At 38.1% G+C, this 25,967-nt stretch overlaps 1 protein-coding gene across 1 annotated transcript in view; it reads left to right on the forward strand.

The window, feature by feature from the left end:
* The first annotated feature begins 383 nt into the window (after nucleotides 1–383).
* COPB2 (COPI coat complex subunit beta 2) overlaps nucleotides 384–25,967 on the forward strand; it is a 35,997-nt gene continuing 10,413 nt past the window's right edge. Inside the window, exons 1-12 of the mRNA XM_037843900.1 lie at nucleotides 384–481; nucleotides 5,493–5,630; nucleotides 8,944–9,030; nucleotides 9,234–9,360; nucleotides 10,206–10,354; nucleotides 12,107–12,253; nucleotides 13,161–13,260; nucleotides 13,840–13,982; nucleotides 14,231–14,430; nucleotides 15,658–15,768; nucleotides 25,484–25,572; nucleotides 25,660–25,766. Of these exons, the coding sequence (XP_037699828.1) occupies nucleotides 479–481; nucleotides 5,493–5,630; nucleotides 8,944–9,030; nucleotides 9,234–9,360; nucleotides 10,206–10,354; nucleotides 12,107–12,253; nucleotides 13,161–13,260; nucleotides 13,840–13,982; nucleotides 14,231–14,430; nucleotides 15,658–15,768; nucleotides 25,484–25,572; nucleotides 25,660–25,766 (1,401 nt within the window). The 5' untranslated portion in view covers nucleotides 384–478. The remainder of the gene's footprint in view (nucleotides 482–5,492; nucleotides 5,631–8,943; nucleotides 9,031–9,233; nucleotides 9,361–10,205; nucleotides 10,355–12,106; nucleotides 12,254–13,160; nucleotides 13,261–13,839; nucleotides 13,983–14,230; nucleotides 14,431–15,657; nucleotides 15,769–25,483; nucleotides 25,573–25,659; nucleotides 25,767–25,967) is intronic.

Consider the following 25,967-nt stretch of genomic DNA (forward strand, 5'->3'; position numbering starts at 1 on the left):
CTCGTAGCTTCATTTTCTGGTCCTGGAGCCTGGCTTAGCCTTCTCCCTTTCCCTTCCCTCTCCTCACAGCCGGCATCCGAGGAGGCCCGACAGGGATACTCAGCCTCTCAGCCTCTCGCCGTTTCCCTGCCGTTAGTGTCCAGCAGGGGTTAAGCATTTTGTTTTCCTCATCTTTTGTATCTCTTGCTTTCCCGCTCCTTGGCCATATTTAATAGCCCCGGGCCACTGGGATTGAGGCCATACCCACCTTGTAGATCGCTCCGGATACTTTGGAAGGCTGCGTTGCCTAGGAAACAGGGGAGCGGCTTGGGGAAACTACTACCTTGCGCAGGCGCTCCGGCGGTGGCCTCTAATATCGCGAGAATTCGCTCCCGGAAGTTCCACGTCATTCGGTCGCCCAGTCGGAGAGTCGGTGGGTCTATCCGGGGTTGAGTCCCTGTTAGCGAGCGTGGGCGCTCGGACCTGGACGGAGAGAGCCATGGTAGGTCAGGGCCCCGCGGGTGGGAGCGGACCCCGCCGGCTGCAGCCGAGTCCTGGGACTCCTGGGCGGGGTACCGCAGTAAGCAGCGGCCTGGGCTGCAGCTGTGGCTGCCGCGTCCGGCCTTGCCACGTCCCAGTCCGGTTTGAACCTTGAGGAGGAGGAGACGATGGGGCCCAGGAGTCCAGGGTGGTTTGATGAGGCAGTGTCTGCGCGCGAGGGATCCCTCACTTCGCTGGTGTCGGTGCTTGCTAGAGCCCCGCTGTCGTCAGAGGGGTCGCCATGAGGCGACCAATGTTGAACTCCGTTAGAGGCTTTGATAGAGTTACTTCACTATGCTCTTAAAACGGTGACAGCTAATCTTGCGCTCAAGTTGGGTTTGTTCTTGGTATAGTGCGTACCGACCACAAACTACGAACTTAAGCAGAGAAACCAGAAAAGTAAATAAAGTGTATGTGGAGTCAAAAGTGAAATTTTTAAGTGCTTTGGGGTCCCAGCTCTGAGGTTTCTAGTGGTTATAGAAGGATTGGAGTCTTTCATAAAACTGGCTGGTGTGCTTTTCTGCATTTGAGAGTACAGTGTCGGGTATGAATGGCAGTGATGACAGCACTTTTCTTATCACCCCCACAATCGAAAATGACCTAAAATACTTTAGGACAGTGTGTCCCATACGAAAACAGTAGTGTGAAAATAATATCTTTTAAAAAAAACTGTAAGAGAGTATTTTATACTTAAATGTTTTTCTGCCTTTTTGCTTGGTACGAAGCACAGCATCAAAAGATTTTGGAGCGTGAAGACTTTAGGGATTAATAAATCCAAATCCTTCATCTTGCAGAAAGAAACGAACAAAAAACACCTAAAATTAAGATTGTACACTAATTGGAGCAGAGTTGGAACTAGAACAGGGGTTCTTGTAATTTTTTATAGATCATTGATCCTTTGGAGAGACTGGTAAAAGTGGATACTTCCAGAAAAACGCATAAAGGAACATACACAGTTTTGCATTAGAATTTCAGTGGGCTCACAGACAACATATCCCCACCCCCGACCCCTAGGTCTCATCCATGGACTCTTGGGTCCCCAGGTTAGGAGTCCCCGAAGGTGGTTTTAAACCTCTTAATGATACCACATCATATTACTGTTACCTCCTGTGGTTTAGGGTCTGTCAGGCTTGCAATGTTGGAGGTTTTCAGTATAGGACCTTGGATCTGCCCAATGTAGTTTCTTTTGCAGTCTTTACAGTTAAGAATGCATGTTCATAACGAATGAGCATTTCCTTCATTCTTTACAGATTTGAAATTTTTTTGTATAAGTGCAAAATGTCAATTCATTCATTTGCTCGTTTACCAAAGAACCTTTACTATGTGCCTTGAACCATGGAAAACACCTGCCCACATTTCCTAATTCTCACAACAGCAGAGAGATAGAATTGTAAATAATGTTTATGAAGTGCTTTTATAGGCCAGGCACTGTTCTAAGTGCTTAACATTGAATTAATTCTCATAACAGTAAGCAGTAGATAATAGCATAGCCTTGTTTTACATATGTCAAATCTGAGAAAGTTAAGTAAACTTGTCCACTGTTGCACATCTAAAATGATTGTGGAACTGAAATTTCAATATGGGCAGAGTGATTTTCTAGACCTGAGTTATACTGTTTGTCTTCATCCCCCCCCCACCAATACCCAAATATATGCTATGGTGATATGGAGATAAAAACATGTATAATTAATGACCCTGCCCTCAAGGAGTGTCTACTCTAGTAAGCAAGAAGAGACGTGTACAAAAATGTACCATGAATGATTAAATGAAATCTTATGGGAATTCAAGGAAGGAAGTGATACTTCTGGCTGGGATCCCCAGAAAGGTCTTATTAGTGGCAATGCCATTTAAGCTGAGTCTGAATGCATTCAGCTTTTGAAAGATGGAAACAGAGAGAGACATGTAGAATTGAGGGCACAATATTAACAAGGCCGTAAGCTTTTCCTCGTGCACCTGCTCTCCACTCTAGTAGAATAGGCTTCTTCCCTCTGTAACCTGTAGAGATGTCTATGTTTTTATCTGTAATGCTTTGTGTGACAATTTTTTTGCTTTGTGGACATAATACAATGAATAAAGTGTAGAGGAAGGGAATGGCCCTGCATATGCAGGCAACAGGGAATACTGAGTAGTTTAATTTGATTAGAGATTAAAGTTTATCCAGGAGCATGGTGGGAGAGAAATTTAGAAAGATAATTAGGGAATAGATAGTTCAGGATCTTGTATATTAGGAAAAAAGTTTTATTTGATTAATATGAAACTTTTGGGAGTTTTTGAGCAAGGGGAGGATTCAGGTGTTTTTGGAAGGTCCTCTGGCACGTGAGAAAGGTTCGTTAGAAAATTAGGAGATAGGAATTGGGGGGCAGGGGGCATTTGGGATCTATCACAATAGATACACTGATTACTGAGAACTTTATTGGAGACAGTGGCAGTAAGACTGAAAAGAGAGATGCTTGTAATTAGATAGCTCATATCTGTAAGCCCTTGTCAAAATGGACTATTCATCAAGCCTTCAGCATGCTCTGACCTCAGAGACTCTGCTGTCGTTTGACTGGGAGACCCCACTCCCATCCCCAACAAAACAAAACCAAAACTGATTCTTGCCCTCATAGAGCTTAGATTCTATTCGGGGTAACACAAATAATTAGGCTATTTATAATCTCACACACACACACACTCACACACACACACACGTTACTAAAATCTTACTCAATTGTCACATTCAGTCTGACACATTTACTAACATAACCAACTATACTTTCTTTTGCTTCCTTTTTAAAACATTTGTGACATTTGCTACCTCTTGGCATTTTTCACATTCTGCCTTGTGTTATGTTAGTTATATACTTTTCTTACCAGATTGTAAACTCCTTAAGGGCATATAATATTTATTCACCTTTTATTCCCTGCAACACCATGCATGTTTGCTTTACCTGTAGAGAATGTTCAACATTTAATTATATCTGTTCTTCAAGGCCCAATTCAAATGCCTCTTCCATGAAGACTTCCCTGGTTCCTCCTAACCAGAAGTTCCTCGTAATCACTTAGAACACCTGTGGTACTTAATCATTATATTTTGTATTGCTTGACTAATCTGTACCTCCTTGTGCAGAGGTCTGACATCTTACTCATCTTTGTATTTCATAGAGTACCTAGTACAAGGTTTTCTTTAAGGTAGCACTTAAGTGTTGGGAGAAATATATAAGCGCCCATATCTGTGCGTTTTAACCTGGGATTTGTGCATTGGGGGTAGGTAGAGGCAAACTGAGGTTGCTTAGAATCCCCTGGCCCAACTTCCTAGAGCATCACTTTTACTCAATAATAAATCATTTAAAACGGTCTTTATGATAAAATGTATACAACCTAGAAGTGTCCAATTTCCTCCAGTTATTGAAGGAAAAGTTTGTGAATTATTGGCTTCGGGCTTATCCCCAAAATGGTTTCTGGGATATAGTAGATATTTTGTGTTTGTTGACTATGAAGAAACCAAAAAGAAGGAGTTATCTAATGGGGCAGAATTCAGAAATGGAGGAAATAAAAGGTCCTGCTTCCTTGAATTAGAAGAAGATGGTTTGAATATAGGTTTGTGATGGAGAGGAATGTATCACAGTAGAAACATTTTTGTGGTAAGTGGAGAGAAGAGCCAGAGAACTTTCATCTTTTAAAGTAAAGGAAGAGGTAAGATGATTGCCCAAAGGGAGGGAGACAGGTACAGAAGCAAGGACGAGGTTTGAAGTAGTCAGCAACCCAAATATGATAGAGATCCCAAAAGATATGAATGAAAGACTTGTTAGATGTTTGCTTTGTCTCAGGAAATTTTCCCTGTTAGATTTTTGTTTTATGTTGAAAAGTAACCTTAAATTTCTATCCCATTCATGATCCTCATGAAAGATCCCAAAACTAAGATGTGACAGAAACTCAACTTGTCAATTAAACTTGTGTTTAAGACCTTTTAAAGGGGAAATATATTTTAAATCAACCGTTCTCAACATGCTTCCAAGGGAGAGTTAAGCCCTAATGCCCTAAGGCATCATTGTATATACCATAATGACTTAACTTTCCTCCTTGGAAAGTAAACACTCAGATAATTTTCTGTGTTCTTTGGTTCAGATGAGGAATCTGGATTGAGGAAGGCTGTTTTAAAATATTGTTATTTTCTGACTCAAGATAGTATTGTACTTTTTTGATTCAAATTGTTCTCATTTTCATGAAGTTGGTTTTTGTAGTTTAAATCCATTAAAATATTACAACATTCCCGTTTGATTTCAAAGGCCACTGTGGATATAATCCTTATCAATCATATTTCATTATCTAGCATTTACTAATATTTTTGCCAAGATAAATCTACTCTTCTCTGAAGTACTTAATTTAATATTATGATTTAGGGTTACTAGCACTTCATGACTAACACTTCTTTAGAATTTTCTGATATGACTCTAATGACTCAGGAGCAAATTTATGATGTAGTAGATCATTTATATTTATTCACTAGATATTCTCTAAACCAGAGATCCTCAAAATGTGGTCCCTGACTCCCTAGCAGTCCCCGAGATTCTTTCTAGAGGTCCATGAGTTTAAAACTCTTTCTTAATAATAGGATGTTTTTAGGCTTTTTCACTCTGTTGATATTTGTCATGTTAAAATGAATTAATACTTAAATTTAAACTTTTCTCAGTTTTAATTTTCAATATGGTCACTATCAATATATAATCCACATAAACAAAGATGTTTGGGTCCTCAAAATGTTTTAAGAGAGTAAAGGGGTGCTGAAACAAAAAAGTTTGAGAATTGCTGCTATAAACTTTTTGAAATTTTAATTATTCTCATTTTTAAAAATATACGCATGAAGAAGTAGGTGCTTTAGACTTGAAACTCGGCAGTTTAGCAAAGGACAAATTGGTTAATGCACGGTTTTTAGTTAGGATCTCAAACTTGTTTTACTTGGCTTAACAGTTTAATGCTTTATTTCTCCTTAGCCTCTGCGACTTGATATCAAGAGAAAACTAACTGCTCGATCTGATCGAGTCAAGAGTGTGGATTTGCATCCTACAGAGCCATGGATGTTGGCAAGTCTTTACAATGGCAGTGTGTGTGTTTGGAATCATGAAACACAGGTGGGAGATTCTAAGGATTTTGTTAGAAATTAAATACTCTGTTAGACTGTTTATAATAAAAGAGAAGAATTACAACAGGGTCCAGTAGTTATATGCAAACTGCTTTCTTAAATAAATCAGTGTAAAGTATTTTAAATAAAGAGGAACTATCATTTATCAGGGTATAGCTTGTTGGAAAAACTGTTCTGAGCATTGTATATACAATATTTAAATACTGTAGCAACTCCAAAATAGGTAATATTAGTTGAAAAAATAATTATTGAGCAATTACGATGTGCCACTTACTATTATAGGTACTTTAAATTGAAATTGAGGAAACAGAGAGTCTTATAAGATCACTTACTCTGGATAAAATATTTAATATTTAATGATTAATTTTCCATTTAAAATGAATACTCTGACAGTCTTAAAAATGGGGATTTTAGGTTTTTTCCCCAAATGCCCATCATAATGGTATGCAGATAAATTTTAATCAGCCATAGAGATGTTAAATTATGTGAGGAAGTATTTGTGGTCAGCTTTTGACCTTACAGGTTGTTTGCATTAAACTTTATCTCAGTCTCTCTCACCTGAGTAAATAATGACTCCTTCAGATTAGTTTATGTTTTCCAGTCCTTATTTTCCAGTCTTTCTTGACTATCCTTAGTACTTTTCTTTCAAACTTCAGAACTTGTAGTCAACACTTACAATGCAGTTTGGCACCTACATATACAGTAATTATCCTCAACATACAGGGTTATATTCTTTAAGTCCAGGTGAAATTCATATTTGAAAGTTTTAAGACAGGAAAATAGGATTAGGGAACCAAGGTCAGTGGTAAATACCCTTCCATTCTTTTCTTGTTATAATGAGACAGTAACAACTGCACACCAAATCGGGACCTCCACCAGTGACATTTTACACATATTAACATTTTGTTCACTGCTGTATCCGAGTACCTATAATAGTAAGTGGCACATACTAATTGCTCAACAATTATTTTTTCGGCTAAATAATAATAAGCATTCCATTTATCATTACAAGCCTTTCAGGATTTCTGTCTTCTGCAATTTTAAATCTTTAGCTTGTGAATGTTGCCTTGATCAGATAATACATAAGCTAATAAATTTTTTTTTTTTTGTCAAGTTCTCCATCCAGATATTGTTTAAAATCTTTCTGATTTTATGCTTGCGGATATTTTGGTGTCTTCCCAGTCCCACCCTAACCCAGACCTTCCTAATGATACCCTCTGTCAGCTCCATTTACCCATTCCTCAGCTCTGTCACTTCACAACAGTATGTGCTAAAGCTCATGTGTACTTATCTTTTCCTAGGTGTCATGATTATATACCTCCACTCTACCTGGGTCATTCTCTTTGCCTCCTTTTTTCCTTTGTACCCTTCTGTGCCCTCCTACATTGCCATCTGCTTCCCCTTTCACAGTTCATCTCATTGATAATTTATTTAATTTACTCTTTCCTCTGAGACTGAAGGCAGAGAGTATATTTATCTCATTTCCTGTTGTTGCTCCGGTGCATGACACATGGCCTGGCACAGTGTGGGACTCGTAGTAGATACCCAGTCTGTCTTTACTGAATGATTGACCTAACCATTTTTTTCCTTTTGATTACCCCCAATAGGAGTTAATTGCTGCTCATATATACTGAGAGCAAAACTTTTGAGAGAGCCCCTTCCCCTGCCACCTCAGAAAAGATTTTTGGAACTAAATTCAAATATACCTGAATTTCAGTTAAGGAGATATGTATTCTTTGGTGGATAGAATGGTTTTAAAACAAAAAAGAAAGAATGTTTTAGGACTTGAGGCCAACTTTCTAATTAAATGATGTGAGCAAGCCTTTTAACCATACTAACCCTCAGTTTATATTATTAAAATGAAGATAATAATGCTTGCTTTCTCTCCGTCTCAGAATTGTTTGAAAGGAAAGTCAAACTAGGTGAAATTGTATTTGAGACCTTTAAGTACTATACAAGTATCAGTATTTTCCTAACTTACATTGGATGTTGGTATATTTTGTGTGTATAGCTTTCGCCTCGTCTTTAGATTAACTCCTAAAGGGCAGAGACCATGTCTCTTATCATTTGTAATAGCCACAGCCCCTACCATGGTGCTGAACCATGACTACTTGTTCTATAGCTGCCTTAATTTTACTACTCAGAAGATCCCAGGGTTTGTTTGCTCTTCATGAGCTTCCCTGGATTTACTGCCATCTTGTAGATTGCATGTTTTTTCTGACACTTGTCTGCCCTCACTGTCTTGATCATAGTCAGCTGGTAGCAGTTGAATAGGTTGTGGCTGATGATACTGTTCATTCAGTCTTTGTCTAAACAGTCTTTGAAGTCTGGCTTGGAAAGCCACAGTAGGCTCAACAATTCTTGTGATCCGGTCTCTTCTTTTTTTTTTTAAAGCAAGAGTACATATGGTTATTTAATCAGTAAGATTGTGTTTTGCCTTTTCATGTTCTCTAGTTATTTCATGATTGTTGTTTGGTACAAAAAGAGGAATTGAAAAATGATAGTTGGATTTTCAGAATTTTTAAAAATAGGCATCATACTGGGAAAACAAAAAGGTGCATTTTTCTCTGCTCTTTCCAGAAGGGTCTCTGGGTTTTCTATTTTTATCCTGTATTTATAATTCCATTTTGAGCAGCTGGAAGGGACACCTAAATAACTGTTGTCATAACTCACTAAAAAGAAGTAAACAGCATTTGTACGGGACATAGTGCCAGAGCATACAAAAGAATTGTACCTTATTCTTGAGGCACGTCTATGGGTTTAATCAAAAAAGAAGAAGAGCTAATTCAGTCAACAAATACTTACTACACTTTGGTTGTGTGCCAGCCACTGTGCTGACCTCTGGGGAGACGGTGGTGAACAAGACTGCACATGATTGCCTTCAAGGAACTTAGCCGGAAAGTTTGACATTAAACGAATGATTACGAAGGTACTACGTTATGAAAGGGCAGTACAAGATTCTGTGGGTGGCAATAGGGAAAAACAGGAGCCAAGTGAGGCTGGGTTTAGCCCACGATGGTGCTGGAGATGTAGGGAGGAACTAGAGTGCAAAGCGTCTGGAATACCATCTTATGGACATCTTCTTTCTTTTATCTTTTAAAAATATTTTAATTTTGAACCTGTTAAAGAAATGATGATTGGCCCATTATTTTTCATTTGAATATTGAGCTTTCATATTGAAACCTGAGGATAATTTTTGATTCAAAGATATCTAAATAAATGAATGTTTTAAATATAGCAGAATAGATTTTTCAGTTATCACTTTCTCATATCTCAAAGTATATATTCTTATCAATTTTAAGACCCTGGTGAAGACATTTGAAGTATGTGATCTTCCTGTTCGAGCTGCAAAGTTTGTTGCAAGGAAGAATTGGGTTGTGACAGGAGCAGTAAGTAATTACATGAATTTGTAATCCCATTTTCTGAATTGGTCAATGATTGCATAAATGAGTTGCAGAATTTTAATTCTTGATTTGTTTTTTAAATTAGTGCAATGTTTGAAGGCATGTACTTCATTCCTTAGCCTGTTATGTAATCTTTCTTGCAATTTATTCTGTAACAGTGATGACAGTTTTTAAATCTCCATTTCCAGGATGACATGCAGATTAGAGTGTTCAATTACAATACTCTGGAGAGAGTTCATATGTTCGAAGCACACTCAGATTACATTCGTTGTATCGCTGTTCATCCAACCCAGCCTTTCATTCTAACTAGCAGTGGTGAGTGATGACCCCTTTCTGTCATGTGCTTCTCTTCGGGTAATTTATTTTCACTCAGTGAGACATTCTGTTCTTTTACTGCTGTTATAAGTTGAGTTCTAATTCCAAGCAGCATTTAAACTGTTTAAATCCATTAACATGCTATCAGTGCTGCTGCTTTCGTGTGTTAATGAAATATCAACTGTACTTAGGATTTGTATGGCAATTGCTCAGATTCCTGTCAGGGAAGACCTGAAGGTTCAGATGCTTAAACATCTGCTGAACAGAAAACTCATTTACATGCCGATGAGTGAGTTTTTGGCAGGTTGCCATACCTTAGTTCTATCTTTATATCCAGACTAGTTTGCTCCTTGTAAAACATATAAAACAGTGGACCTTTTGCAAGGCAGATTAAACAAGTAGTACTGAATTGATAATAGTGTTTTGAGGCAATTTTAAATTAAAAATTGAGAAGTAATTCAAAACCTTTTTTAACTAATCTTTTATCAAAAGAGCAAGTCCTTGTTCTATAGTCATTGCCAGCATTCAGTCATACATAGCTTCTAATCAAATGTGATATCTTGTCATTCCTTAAAACCCACTGTTTTCCTTAAATTTTCTCACAAAATTTTTATATTTGCTATTAGTTAAAAATTTTTCTTTTTGTGTCCTTTTGTAGAGTTAAGTTTATTCTTAAGATAAATGAGGATTTTGAAAAGTGCACTCAGTTCTGATTCTATTTTTGTAAGTCATGGAATGTATGATTTGTGTTAGGTTTGGTGGCTTATAGGCACAAAGAGTTTTTGTCTTAGTTCTGAAATGAAAGAAATAGAAATTCCAACTAACTTGAACTTTCTTTTGGCTAGATGACATGCTCATTAAGCTATGGGACTGGGATAAAAAATGGTCTTGCTCACAAGTATTTGAAGGACACACCCATTATGTTATGCAGATTGTGATCAACCCCAAAGATAACAATCAGTTTGCCAGTGCCTCTTTGGACAGGACCATCAAGGTAGGGTGCCCACTGTTTGTGTCAGTTGTGATTATTGGTGAAATGTAGTTGTTCTAGGTATTTTACTACTGCCTGCCTGGAAGTTATTCTTGTCTTAAGAGTTTCTATCAACCGTCATTTTGAAGTCAAAATAGAACTTCTCATTTTAGTCCCAAAGGGCATATTCTGTTTTGAAAAATATTGTAGCAACTCAATACGCTTCATAAAGGAGTGTTTTCCATATGGAGACATTTAGCCTCTGGAAATCCAGATTAAGAAACATGCTGATATCTCTTCTAACTTTCCTCTTCTTTTAGTATAATATTCATTGTTGACCACTGCTCATTATTAACCTATTTTATATTTAAATTCTATCTGTCTTCATTTTCTCTTTCCTATTCCTTTCCTCCCTTCTCCTTCCAGTTATCTTTCTGAACCATAAATCCCATCTTTTCAGCTCCCCAACTAAGGAAATCCAAATGCCTTCATGTGGCATGAAAGGATTTTCCAACACTAGTCTTAGGTAATATTATGAGACATCTCTTATGATCCTTGTCCAGTCACCATCCTTCAGAGATGTCATGGATGTTCACAGAATCTGGCCTTATTCCTCCATTCCCTCTGACTGTAATCCTCTTTAGTCTCTGTTTGGTTTATTTTCCGTTCAAGGATTAGCACAAGTGTTTACTCTGAGTAGCTCTCCTGAGACATCTGCTTCACCTGTAGGCAAAGTCAGTCATGCTTCTCCCATTCCTTCAGTTGCTTTTTTTCTCTATTATAGGCTTTCTGCTTACTTAACGTGTCTCTGGAAATCTTTATCCCCTGAAATGTTTTGGATGCTGGGGGCAGGAACTGTTTGTCACCAGCCCTCCTCAAACAGAAACCCAGTAGCAAGCAGTACAGTGCCTTATCTGTAATAGATGCTTAATACATGTTGCAGTGAATGCATTCATATTATTTTTTCCATTATAGTATTTAAAGTATCTCTCTATACATAGATTTAAAATTATGTATCACATTAACTTTTTCTTATACATTTATACTTGCATCTGCATAACATTTTTTAGTTTTTCTTTAACTTACATAAAATGTTGTGTCTCTGATTATCTTAGGGTTTTGACCCTACTTTTTTCCCTTAATTGGGCTGTCCTTGCTTTTTACATGGAAGCCCAATATAAACACTAAATTAGGTTTATCTTGAGAAAAAGAATTGTCTTATCTTTGGCTCCAGTAAAGTTTGTTGTACACAGTAAGTGGTAAATGCTTATTTATACATCTTTATACTCCCACAGGATGTCCCTAGGTAATCAGTAATTTGTAAAGATTAAACTCAATCTCCATCCTTTAGGAATATTTGACTTTTTCATACTTTAAATTTTTCAATTATGAATGGTCATTTTCCCCCTTTACATACATCTTACTAAATCCACATTTTAGCTGTGTATTCAGTCTCTCATAAAATCACTTCCTAAATTTAAAGTAATGTTTCTCAAGGTGTAGCCTGTAGATTACCTGTGTTGTCTGCTAAAAATTCAGATTATGTAGAGCCACCAAATCATAATCTTTAGAGGTAAAGCCTAGATATTGGCATTTTTAGTAAATGTCATAGTGATTCTGAAAACTCTGTGCCATGGAAGTTCAAGTAAAGTGAGAAAGAAAAAAAAAAAAAGTGAAAAAAATGACTGCTGCTTAGCTTCTCTCTCTCCCAGGCATTGGAGTTTGTTAGATGTGTGGTGCTGTCTTCTGATTGGCAGTTGCTCTTGATCTCCATAGGTGTGGCAGCTTGGCTCCTCTTCACCAAACTTCACTCTGGAGGGACATGAGAAAGGGGTGAATTGCATTGATTACTACAGTGGTGGTGACAAACCATACCTCATTTCCGGTGCAGATGACCGTCTTGTTAAAATATGGGACTATCAGGTACAGTGTTTTCATAACTTAACTTGCCATACATTTGATATTGTTCTTACTCTTTCTTATAGGTGAGTTAACACTTGGGTTGTTAAACTCTCTTCATAGCATAATATTTAAGGTCTCTCTATTTGCATGTAAACTACAGTTCTAGAACTCTTCCTGAAAATTAAAATTGATGCATATCAAGATGTTTTAAAAATAAAATACCAGTGTGTTTATTTTTCCTTTAATAGTTGAAACTAGATATTTCAACATTTTAATTAAAATAATTCTAATATCCTCCAGTATCCTCAGTACAAATCTGTTTATATTTGAAAACAAGCAAATGAATGAGTAATATCATGAATAGCCTTGGTACAACCCTTTTGTCACACAGAACCCTTGTAAACATAGTTATGAACTCTTGTTACTCTGCTTTTTAATCTCCAAGATTTTCTGTTTTTTTTTTTTTTTGCTTCTTACATGGGAAAGTTTCCACAAGCAGTTAATAAAATGAGGACTAGAAAAGAGTTTTAGTTTGAAACTTACTCAAAGCTGTATTTAAATTCAGAATCCAGATATTAAAGCCTAAGCAGCAATATTCTACTGAGTCCACAGGTGGGGGATGTGGGTATTAAGGAGGAAATCCATTATTTAGGAATTAGGGAAATAATATGCAGATGTAAACCAGAATCTTCCAATGTGTTTTTTTTTTCCTTCTTTAAAAAGGAAAGAAACTGTGATAGTTACATGTATGTTTATCTGCCTGCAATAATTAGAGAAAATGTTCATGTACACAACAAGAAAAATTCTATTTCAAAAGGTTCTGTATTGACCACTATTTAGATCATCATAACCACATATCTCGTATTGGGAAAGATTAAAGATGTGTTGTTTCTCACCAATAAAAATGTTTTTTGTGTCTTGATTACAGAATAAAACGTGTGTGCAGACACTGGAGGGGCATGCCCAAAATGTGTCATGTGCCAGTTTTCATCCTGAATTGCCCATCATTATTACAGGTTCAGAAGATGGTAAGTTAGAAGTGTATTTTTTCTCCTATGCTTATAATTACTAAGTAGGTTTCTAATAATTTTGATGTTTTTATTAGAGTAGTGAACTTAAACTATAAAAGGGATCCTCCTCCTCCTCACCATCATTTTAATGTGTTTTTATTCTGTCACCTACATAAAGGGACACTCAGATATCCTAGAGAAAAATTGAAAAAGCATGTGCTTTGGAGTCAAACAAATCTGGGTTCAAATTTGGGCTGTGCCACTTCACGGATAGTGATTTGGGAAAATTATGAAATGAGAACCAACTTGTCTATCTCATAGGAATTATTGTGGGGGTGTAAAGGAATAACTTATATAAAGCACCTGGCACATAATAGGCATTCTACCCAATCTTACTTCTTAGTGTTTGTTTCTTATAAATATTTTATTTATGTTGCTTTATAAAATCACTTGTAGACTATATATTTTAAAAATTGGTTATTAAGCTGCCAGGTAGTATTTTCCATTTGAATAGGAAGATTTTTGTGTGGCCAGCTCTGACACAGTTTATTGTTGGATGTTCAAATCAAAAGGGAATATTTACATTGTTCTCTTTAGGAACGGTGCGTATTTGGCATTCAAGTACCTACCGTCTTGAGAGCACACTGAATTATGGAATGGAGAGGGTGTGGTGTGTGGCCAGTCTGAGAGGATCCAACAACGTCGCCTTGGGATATGATGAAGGGAGCATCATTGTTAAGGTAATCCCTATAATTACCCTGTCTAATTGGATGGACATAGGGAAAGCCATTTTCCTTGTATTTCAGTACAGTCATTTTCCATATCACGGGATTTGTTAAACTGGAACTTTCATTAAGCAAAAGATATTCAGTTCTGGAGATTTAAAATGGGAGGAAGGAAATAGAGCACTCTCTTATAGGGTGTCTATTTTGTTGAGGTTTTGTTTGTTCTCCTTTACATAGCTAAGAGCCATTTGTCATTCTTCCAGCTTGGTCGGGAAGAACCTGCCATGTCCATGGATGCCAATGGAAAGATAATTTGGGCCAAGCATTCAGAAGTTCAGCAGGCCAACCTAAAGGCAATGGGAGATGCTGAAATTAAAGATGGAGAAAGACTGCCACTGGCAGTAAAGGATATGGGCAGTTGTGAAATATATCCTCAAACAATTCAGCACAATCCTAATGGACGGTAAGCTCTCTCGGAAATCCCTCTGAGCTTCTGTATTTGTTAGTGCAGGGTTTGCATATCTAGGGCCTAATACCACTCCTGCCCTGTGGCTGGCATCTCTAATCAGTCCAGGCAATGTTCCTCATTAAGCTTTTGCTCTGGCCTTGCAGTCTTTCTCGACACAGCTGGAGGCGGCCATGCCAGTTGACCAAGTTGATGGGCAAGGCGAAGTGTATTTGCCTTCCTGGCCTTTTCCTGTATCACATGATTTTGAACAGTTAAATAATTTTGTGTTTACTCTTATGTCAGGCATGTTGAATTTGTGTCCTTTTGTGCTCCTTTGAGGGCAAGGATCATGTCTTATCCTGAGACTTAGTAGGTACTCAATTCTTGCTGACACATTGCACTTAAGGCATGTTTCATTTGAAAAAAGTTTGGGATTGATAATAACTCTGCTTCTTATTTGGGATTTGAACTGTCACTTCTGTTTCTCCCCTAACTTTGTAAAGCACTGAACAACTTGAGAGAGGAATTTCTAGCAAAATGGGTATAAACTTACGGAGCTTTATAAGTTACTTTACAGTAGGTCTTCTGGGCATCTTATAATGCTCTCCTGATTACTAAAAAAGAGAAAATGCAAAACAAGTGTGCTGCCTAGTTCAGTCAGTGGTATCCATTGTTTTATTTAATTGTCTTATGAAAATTAAGAACATTAGATTCTTACTCATTATTTATATGTTAAGATATCCTGTTTATTTTGATAAATTTAACAGTTATTAAAAACTGGAGTAAGATATTTTTATTCATTTCAATGATCAGTTTTAAAATGGATAGTCCTACAGCAAGGTGTAGTGCCTTCTTTGTTATAAGTGTAACAAGCCAACTACTAGGCATATTGCTGCTCAACAAATACTAATTGAATAATTAGAATCCTCCCCTGGTACATCTTCAGCCATTCTCATCTTCCTGTCCCTAGTCATCTTCATTTATAAAAGAAGCCTTCTGCAATAATCTTTTCAGCAGTAACCCCACCCTCATAATTTGTTTTTGGATTTGTTGGCTAGAATATTTATGTCTAGCTCTGTATTCAAAGAAATGTATAACTTTAAAAGATATTAGATTGAATTGTAACAATCAACAGAAATAATTTGATATTAAAATTACTTTACCATTAAGGTGAGTCATCATTTCTAAACTTTATTTGCCATTAGCCCTCTTTACTTCCCTTCCCGGCTTCTTTAATTCTAGGTTTGTTGTGGTGTGTGGTGATGGCGAATATATCATCTACACAGCTATGGCATTGAGGAACAAGAGCTTCGGGTCTGCCCAGGAGTTTGCATGGGCCCACGATTCTTCAGAGTAAGTTTTGGCTATGTGATATCCAGCTTGTCCTGATTGCAGATGGATATTCTGTGTGCAGGTGTATTAAAGAGGTTTACAAGGCTAGCGTGAGCTGTGCTTCTCCATGTTAAAGAACAGTTCTCCCAACAGCTGCCTTTTGGAAGATTAGAGTTAGAGGCAATTGTGCAGCATGAGTTGTCTTTGCCTTTTCAGTATTGAGTATTGCGATGGCTTACTCAAGCCAACTTAGAAATCCCATTCAGCTGGGGACTTAGCACCCATTTCCGTGATGGAACCCATGGCAGGGCCTGGTGCTTATGGCCCCCAAATCAAGTCCTTGACAGGCCTTTCCTATGGCTTTTTTCTCTTGGACCTGCATCCTAAGATGCTGCTACCCCTCTGTGAGCTATTTAGGAGAAATGCTGTGGTCTGATATCATCTTGGTGAAAACTTTAATGAATCTTATTAAAACTTATTTTTATGGTGTTGTCCCCCATTGTTTTTCTTATCAAAGCAAATTCCTCTCTGAATTCAGTGTATTCATGAAATGCTTGCATTAAAAACAGGTAAATCATTTAACTCTGGATTATTATTATATTACAGAGTCACTAACTCTAGTTTCTTTTTGACTTCTAGTTTGGTGCTTGTTATAAACATTAAGACTTTGGTGTTTTCAGACCACACAACTCAATTACGTCTTCATAGTTCTTTTCTTAGTTCTGTTTGTCCCATATTTTTTTTTTTTTTTTTAATCATTTTATTGAGATATATTCACATACCACGCAGTCATACAAAACAAATCGTACTTTCGATTGTTCACAGTACCATTACACAGTTGTACATTCATCACCCAAATCAATCCCCGACACCTTCATCAGCACACACACAAAAATAACAAGAATAATAATTAGAGTGAAAAAGAGCAATTGAAGTAAAAAAGAACACTGGGTACGTTTGTCTGCTTGTTTCCTTCCCCTATTTTTCTACCCATCCATCCATAAACTAGACAAAGTGGAGTGTGGTCCCCATGGCTTTCCCAATCCCATTGTCACCCCTCACAAGCTACATTCCTATACATCTGTCTTCGAGACTCATGGGTTCCAGGTTGTAGCCTGACAGCCCCAGGTATCCACCACCAGCTACCCCAATTCTCCAGAACCCAAAAAGGGCTGTCTAAAGTGTGCGTAAGAGTGCCCACCAGAGTGACCTCTCGGCTCGTTTTGGAATCTCTCTGCCACTGAAGCTTATTTCATTTCCTTTCACATCCCCCTTTTGGTCAAGAAGATGTTCTCCGTCCCACGATGCCGGGTCTACATTCCTCCCCGGGAGTCATATTCCACGTTGCCAGGGAGATTCACTCCCCTGGGTGTCTGATCCCACGTAGTGGGGAGGGCAGTGATTTCACCTTTCAAGTTGGCTTAGCCAGAGAGAGAGGGCCACATCTGAGCAACAAAGAGGCATTCAGGAGGAGACTCTTAGGCACAAATATAGGGAGGCCTAGCCTCTCCTTTGCAGCAACCGTCTTCCCAAGGGTAAAACTTATGGTAGAGGGCTCAACCCATCAAACCACCAGTCCCCTATGTCTGTGGTCATGTTAGCAACCATGGAGGTGGGGTAGGCGAATACCCCTGCATTCTCCACAGGCTCCTCAAGGGGGCACTACAACATTTTTTTTTCCTTGTTTTTCTTTCTTTCTTTTTTTTTAACTTTCCCTTCTTTTTTAAATCAACTGTATGAAAAAAAAAGTTAAAAAGAAAACAAACATACAATAAAAGAACATTTCAAAGAGACCATAACAAGGGAGTAAGAAAAAGACAACTAACCTAAGATAACTGCTTAACTTCCAACATGTTCCTACTTTACCCCAAGAAAGTTACATAATATAGCAACCTTTCTGTGAACTTGTTCCTACTATATCCATCAGAAATTAACAGACCATAGTCATTTCTGGGCATCCCCAGAACGTTAAAAAGCTTATCTGTTCTTCTTGGATTATTGTTCCCCCTTCCTTAATTACTCTCTACTGCTAGTTCCCCTACATTCTACATTATAAACCATTTGTTTTACATTTTTGAAAGTTCACATTAGTGGTAGCATATAATATTTCTCTTTTTGTGCCTGGCTTATTTCACTCAGCATTATGTCTTCAAGGTTCATCCATGTTGTCATATGTTTCACGAGATCGTTCCTTCTTACTGCCACGTAGTATTCCATCGTGTGTATATACCACATTTTATTTATCCACTCATCTGTTGAAGGACATTTGGGTTGTTTCCATCTCTTGGCAATTGTGAATAATGCTGCTATGAACATTGGCGTGCAGATATCTGTTCGTGTCACTGCTTTCCGATCTTCCGGGTATATACCAAGAAGTGCAATCACCGGATCGAATGGTAGCTCTATATCTAGTTTTCTAAGGAACTGCCAGACTGACTTCCAGAGTGGCTGAACCATTATACAGTCCCACCAACAGTGAATAAGAGTTCCAATTTCTCCACATCCCCTCCAGCATTTGTAGTTTCCTGTTTGTTTAATGGCAGCCATTCTAACCAGTGTTAGATGGTATCTCATTGTGGTCTTAATTTGCATCTCTCTAATAGCTAGTGAAGCTGAACATTTTTTCATGTGTTTCTTGGCCATTTGTATTTCCTCTTCAGAGAACTGTCTTTTCATATCTTTTGCCCATTTTATAATTGGGCCGACTGTACTATTGTCATTGAGTTGTAGGATTTCTTTGTATATGCAAGATATCAGTCTTTTGTCAGATACATGGTTTCCAAAAATTTTTTCCCATTGAGTTGGCTGCCTCTTTACCTTTTTGAGAAATTCCTTTGAGGTGCAGAAACTTCTAAGCTTGAGGAGTTCCCATTTATCTATTTTCTCTTTTGTTGCTTGTGCTTTTGGTGTAAAGTCTAGGAAGTGGCCGCCTAATACAAGGTCTTGAAGATGTTTTCCTACATTATCTTCTAGGTGTTTTATGGTACTTTCTTTTATATTGAGATCTTTGGTCCATTTTGAGTTAATTTTTGTGTAGGGGGTGAGGTAGGGGTCCTCTTTCATTCTTTTGGATATGGATATCCAACTCTCCCAGCCCCATTTGTTGAAAAGACCATTATGGCTCAGTTCAGTGACTTTGGGGGCCTTATCAAAGATCAGTCGGCTATAGATCTGAGGGTCTATCTCTGAATTCTCAATTCGATTCCATTGATCTATATGTCTATCTTTGTGCCAGTACCATGCTGTTTTGGCAACTGTGGCTTTATAATAAGCTTCAAAGTCAGGGAGTGTAAGTCCTCCCACTTCGTTTTTCTTTTTTAGAGTGTCTTTAGCAATTCGAGGCATCTTCCCTTTCCAAATAAATTTGATAACTAGCTTTTCCAAGTCTGCAAAGTAGGTTGTTGGAATTTTGATTGGGATTGCATTGAATCTGTAGATGAGTTTGGGTAGAATTGACATCTTAATGACATTTAGCCTTCCTATCCATGAACATGGAATATTTTTCCATCTTTTAAGGTCCCCTTCTATTTCTTTTAGTAGAGTTATGTAGTTTTCTTTGTATAGGTCTTTTACATCTTTGGTTAAGTTTATTCCTAGGTACTTGATTTTTTTAGTTGCTATTGAAAATGGTATCTTTTTCTTGAGTGTCTCTTCAGTTTGTTCATTTCTAGCATATAGAAACATTACTGACTTATGTGCATTAATCTTGTTATCCTGCTACTTTGCTAAATTTGTTTATTAGCTCTAGTAGCTGTATCGTCGATTTCTCAGGGTTTTCTAGATATAAGATCATATCGTCTGCAAACAATGACAGTTTTACTTCTTCTTTTCCAATTTGGATGCCTTTTATTTCTTTGTCTTGCCGGATTGCCCTGGCTAGCACTTCCAGCACAATGTTGAATAACAGTGGTGACAGCGGGCCTCCTTGTCTTGTTCCTGATCTTAGAGGGAAGGCTTTCAGTCTCTCACCATTGAGTACTATGCTGGCTGTGGGTTTTTCATATATGCTCTTTATCATGTTGAGGAAGTTTCCTTCAATTCCTACCTTTTGAAGTGTTTTTATCAAAAAGGGATGTTGGATTTTGTCAAATGTTTTTTCAGCATCTATTGAGATGATCAATTGATTTTTCCCTTTCGAGTTTTTAATGTGTTGTAATACATTGATTGTTTTTCTTATGTTGAACCATCCTTGTATGCCTGGAATGAACCCCACTTGGTCATGGTGTATGATTTTTTTAATGTGTCTTTGGATTCGAATTGCAAGTATTTTGTTGAGGATTTTTGCATCTATATTCATTAAGGAGATTGGCCGGTAGTTTTCCTTTTTTGTAGCATCTTTGCCTGGTTTTGGTATTAGATTGATGTTAGCTTCATAAAATGAGTTAGGTAGTGTTCCATTTTCTTCAATGTTTTGAAAGAGTTTGAGTAAGATTGGTGTCAGTTCTTTCTGGAAAGTTTGGTAGAATTCCCCTGTGAAGCCATCTGGCCCTGGGCATTTATTTGTGGGAAGATTTTTGATGACTGATTGGATCTCTTTGCTTGTGATGGGTTGGTTGAGTTCTTCTATTTCTTCTCTGGTCAGTCTAGGTTGTTCATATGTTTCCAGGAAATTGTCCATTTCTTCTACATTGTCCAGTTTATTGCCATACAGTTGTTCATAATATCCTCTTATAATTTTTTTAATTTCTTCAGGATCTGCAGTTATGTCACCTTTTTCATTCATTATTTTGTTTATATGGGTCTTCTCTCTTTTTGATTTTGTCAGTCTAGCTAGGGGCTTGTCAATCTTGTTGATCTTCTCAAAGAACCAACTTTTGGTGATATTTATCCTCTCTATTGTTTTTTTGTTCTCTATGTCATTTATTTCTGCTTTAATCCTTGTTATTTCTTTTCTTGTACTTGGTTTAGGATTGGTTTGCTGTTCATTTTCTAGCTTCTTCAGTTGATCCATTAGTTCTTTGATTTTGGCTCTTTCTTCCTTTTTAATATATGCGTTTAGTGCTATAAATTTCCCCCTTAGCACTGCTTTTGCTGCATCCTATAGGTTTTGGTATGTTGTGTTCTCATTTTCGTTCGTCTCTATATATTTGGCAATTTCTCTTGCTATTTCTTCTTTAACCCACTGATTGTTTAGGAGTGTGTTGTTTAACCTCCAGGTATTTGTGAATTTTCTAAGTCTCTGATGGTTATTGACTTCTAATTGTATTCCATTGTGGTCAGAGAATGTGCTTTGAATAATTTCAATCTTTTTAAATTTATTGAGGCTTGTTTTATGTCCCAGCATATGATCTATTCTGGAGAAAGTTCCGTGAGCACTAGAAAAGTATGTGTATCCTGGTGATTTGGGATGTAATGTCCTGTATATGTCTGTTAAATCTAATTCATTTATCAGATTGTTTAGGTTTTCAATTTCCTTATTGGTCTTCTGTCTGGTTGATCTATCTATAGGAGAGAGTGATGTGTTGAAGTCTCCCACAATTATTGTGGAAACATCAATTGCTTCCTTTAGTTTTGCCAGTGTTTCTCTCATGTATTTTGTGGCACCTTGATTGGGTGCATAGACATTTACAATTGTTATTTCTTCTTGCTGAATTGCCCCTTTTATTAGTATGTAGTGGCCTTCTTTGTCTCTCAAAACATCCCTGCATTTGAAGTCTATTTTATCTGAGATTAAGATTGCTACACCTGCTTTCTTTTGGCTGTAGCTTGCATGAAATATTTTTTTCCATCCTTTCACTTTCAGTTTCTTTGTGTCCCTATGTCTAAGATGAGTCTCTTGTATGCAACATATTGATGGTTCATTTTTTTTGATCCATTCTGCGAATCTATATCTTTTAATTGGGGAGTTTAATCCATTTACATTCAACGTTATAACCGTGAAGGCATTTCTTGAATCAGCCATCTTATCCTTTGGTTTATGTTTGCCATATTTTTCCCCTCTCTCTATTAATATCCTTTATTGTACCCATACCGAATCTCTTTAGTACTGAACCTTTCTCCAAGTCTCTCTGTCCTGTCTTTGTTTCTCTGTCTGTAGGGCTCTCTTTAGTATCTCCAGTAGGGCAGGTCTCTTGTTAGCAAATTCTCTCAGCATTTGTTTGTCTGTGAAAAATTTAAGCTCTCCCTCAAATTTGAAGGAGAGCTTTGCTGGATAAAGTATTCTTGGCTGGAAATTTTTCTCACTCAGAATTTTAAATATATCGTGCCACTGCCTTCTTGCCTCCATGGTGGCTGCTGAGTAGTCACTACTTAGTCTTATGCTGTTTCCTTTGTATGTGGTGAATTGCTTTTCTCTTGCTGCTTTCAGAACTTGCTCCTTCTCTTCTGTGTTTGACAGTGTGATCAGTATATGTCTTGGAGTGGGTTTATTTGGATTTATTCTATTTGGAGTTCGCTGAGCATTTATGATTTGTGTATTTATGTTGTTTAGAAGATTTGGGAAGTTTTCCCCAACAATTTCTTTGAATACTCTTCCTAGACCTTTACCCTTTTCTTCCCCTTCTGGGACACCAATGAGTCTTATATTTGGACGTTTCATATTATCTGTCATATCCCTGAGGTCTATTTCGATTTTTTCAATTTTTTTCCCCATTCTTTCTTTTATGCTTTCATTTTCCATTTTGTCATCTTCCAGGTCACTGATTCGTTGTTCAACTTCCTCTAGTCTTGTACTGTGAGTGTCCAGAATCTTTTTAATTTGGTCAACAGTTTCTTTAATTTCCATAAGATCATCCATTTTTTTATTTAGTCTTGCAATGTCTTCTTTATGCCCTTCTAGAGTCTTCTTCATTTCCTTTATCTCCCGTACTATGGTCTCATTGTTCATCTTTAGTTCTTTGAGTAGCTGCTCTAGGTGCTGTGTCTCTTCTGGTCTTTTGATTTGGGTGCTTGGGCTTGGGTTATCCATATCGTCTGGTTTTTTCATATGCTTTATAATTTTCTGTTGTTTTTGGCCTCGTGGCATTTGCTGAACTTGATAGGGTTCTTTTAGGGTTTGTAGACCTATTGAAGTCCTTATCTCTAATTTATCAGATCTACAGCTTCGTGGAGTACACTTTCTCTAACTAACCAGCAGGTGGCGTCCACGAGCCACCTGTTCTCCACAAGCCAGTTCTCCCCTGCTTAGCCTTTTTGGTGAGTGGGGGAGTGAGTCTTGTGGGGCCCAATTGGTGTACCAAGCTTGCGTGTGTAGTTGGTGTTGCCTGCCCTGTATGTGGGGCGTGTTTCTGGGCAGTCGGGGAGGGGGGTGGCCCTAACAATCAAATCTCCCTGGTGATCCTAGAGTTTTAAAGCTGGTGCAATAGTCTAATCCTTCAGTTCAGTCCTGCCACAGTTTGTCTCTGCCACTGACCCACAAGTCCTTGGTATTGGCGTATGGCTCCTGAGACTTGCAAGTGGGCCCCTCTTCCAGGCTGTGCACCCCGGGTCCTCTGTTGAGGGGTGACTGTGCTATGTCACAGGTGAGTGCCGTCCCCTCAGGGCAGTTCTGGGCTGCTGGGCTGTGTAGGGAGGCTCCCAGTCTGCTCAAATGATGGCTGAATGGGGCTTTGTTAATTCACACTGCTCCACCTTCCCAACTCTGGGACAATCAGCTGAGGTTTCAGGGAAGGCTAATGTCCACGCCCAGTTTTGTGGTGTGTGCCTGTTATTTGAAGCCCTTCCGTCACACTGGGTTGTCTGGGGCAGCTCTGGGCTATGGGGCTGGCGATGGGCAGGAGTGTTTCCTGTCCACCAGGATGGTGGCTGTGAGCGGACACCCCTGTTTTCTTGGGAAGTTGTGGTGTTTAGTGAATTTTCTCAGCCACTGAATTATTGCCTTTTGTCTCAGAGCTCTCTTAGTTCTGCTCTTGACTTGACGTGCCCAAATTGAAAGTCTTTGAAGCTTTCTGTATTGGGCTTCTTAGATTAATTGTTTTAGAAAAAGAAAAAAGGATTAAAAAAAAAAAAAAAAAAGGGGTCCTCCTCAGAGATCTAATGGGTTATTGAAATGCTAAGAGACAAAGCAACCAGGGCCATTAAGGAAAGGTCCAGAGGGCAGAGAGATCGGCTTTTCTTCGGGATTTGCATATGCGCCTTAGGGCCTGAGCTCCGCCCTTCCCCTTTCTGTGTTCACCAGAACTCTAAAACTCCTCTGCTTTTATTTTGGAGTTTTTCGTGTTGTTTTTTTTTTTCTATGCCTGTCTCCTCTCTGCTGGGCTGGCTGCTCACAGATTCTCTGGTGTCTGGTCTCTGTCTATCTATGGTTGGAGTCTGGATCAGTAGAATGAGTTTCCGATAAGAGCAGCCACTGCAGTTCTCCCTTCTCCTTCCCGGAGCTGACAGCCCCTCCTCCCACGGGACTGAGCCTGGCAGGGAGGGGCGCGGGTCCCCTGGCCGCAAAAACTTACAGATTTCGCTGATCTCAGCAGTTCGACATTTTCATGAGTGTTGTATGAAGTATGCCCAAAGACAGATTGCTCTGTGGTGTCCAGTCCACGCAGTTCCTGGCTTTCTACCTACTTTCCTGGAGGAGTAACTAAAACATACAGCTCACCAGTCTTCCATCTTGCCCCGCCCCTTGTCCCATATTTTTTGCTACCCTATCCCCAACAGTGAGGTCACTTGAGCCTCAGCATTTTATAAGATGCTTACTTGTTGTTGTTTTTAATTTTTTAACAATAAGATTCTCTGAGAGTTAAGGCATTGTTTTGGTCTTTTCATGAATTTCCTAAATACACATACATATACACAGTTCCATATGCTCTAAGATACTTGATCATCTTAAGCAAAATTATAGTTCATAAGTTGCTTCTTTGCTCTCAAGATACTTCTCTCTGTTTTGCTAGCTCTCTTTTACCTTTATCCAGCCAAAACTCTGCTCAGCATCTTTCCTGTCCTAAGCAAAGCACTTGTCTTGTCAGGTCGCTTCCTCACATACTCTAGTGTCTGGCAACAGCTGCTAGCCTCTCTTGTCAAGGCAGAGTCCTGAGTATAAGCACTTTTACGTTCCTGTGAAATATGACTGACTACTGAGCCCCTTGAAAAACATTTTCTTTCTTCTTTTAAAAATCACTTTTATTGAGGTATAATTTATACACAGTAAAATGCACCATTTTAAATGTCCATTTCAATGAATTTGGACAAATGTCTACAGTGTAACCACCAACACAATCAAGATATAGAACAGCTCTATCATCCCCCCAAATTCCTTTGTTCTTCTTAACAGTCAATTCCTCCCCCACCTCTAATCCCTGGCCCCAGGAAATCACAGATCCACTTTTTATCACTAAATAGATTAAATTTGTCTTCTTTAGAATTCCATAAAAACGGAATCATACAGTATGCACTATTATAGCTGGCTTGTTTTGCTCAGCATAATTATTTTTGAGATTCATCCATTTTGTCACATCAATCAGTAATTGGTTCCTTTTTTTGCTGAGAATTACTCCGTTGTATGACTGTACCATGGTTTCTTTAATCATTCAGCCACTGATAGGCATTTGGGATGTTTCTGAAATGGTTCATAAGCCCTAGTAATTTTGTGTAATAGCATAAAACCCATTCAGTATTTATCCAACTATAAGGAGTTCACTGATATCTTAGGAAAAAAAAATACATCAGTGAATCTTTAAATCTTCACTTTTATGTTTTTGCATAATTCATGACTCAGAAATATTTTAAGCTGTTTCTAACATTTTGGTGGAAGTATGATTTTAGTATGTAATGTGCTATATTTGCCTGCCTTTTTTCTCCCCAGATACGCAATAAGAGAGAGCAACAGTGTTGTAAAGATATTTAAGAACTTTAAAGAAAAAAAGTCATTTAAACCAGATTTTGGAGCTGAAAGTGAGTGCTGTTTTCCATATGAAACATTTTTAGAAACTTGGTATGGCTCAAAAACATCTCAACTAAAATTCTTTTTGTTCTTTTTAGGTATCTATGGAGGCTTCTTATTGGGAGTCAGATCTGTAAACGGCTTAGCCTTTTATGACTGGGACAATACAGAACTCATACGCAGAATTGAAATTCAGCCCAAACATGTGAGTTTTCCCACCATTGTTATTTTTGTAGTGTACATCTTTGTGACGATGTACATCTGTGTGAACCAAGGAATGTCCTTGAACCCTACTGTCCCTGTTCCATTGTGTTGGATACACTGCTATTTAACTCAGGGTTGCCTAGAAAAACAGTATTGTGGCATTTGAATGAGGTAGTAGACATTGGGTATTTTTGATACCAAG

Source organism: Choloepus didactylus, chromosome 1, assembly GCF_015220235.1.
Source record: "Choloepus didactylus isolate mChoDid1 chromosome 1, mChoDid1.pri, whole genome shotgun sequence".
In the NCBI taxonomy this organism is placed as follows: Eukaryota; Metazoa; Chordata; class Mammalia; order Pilosa; family Megalonychidae; genus Choloepus; species Choloepus didactylus.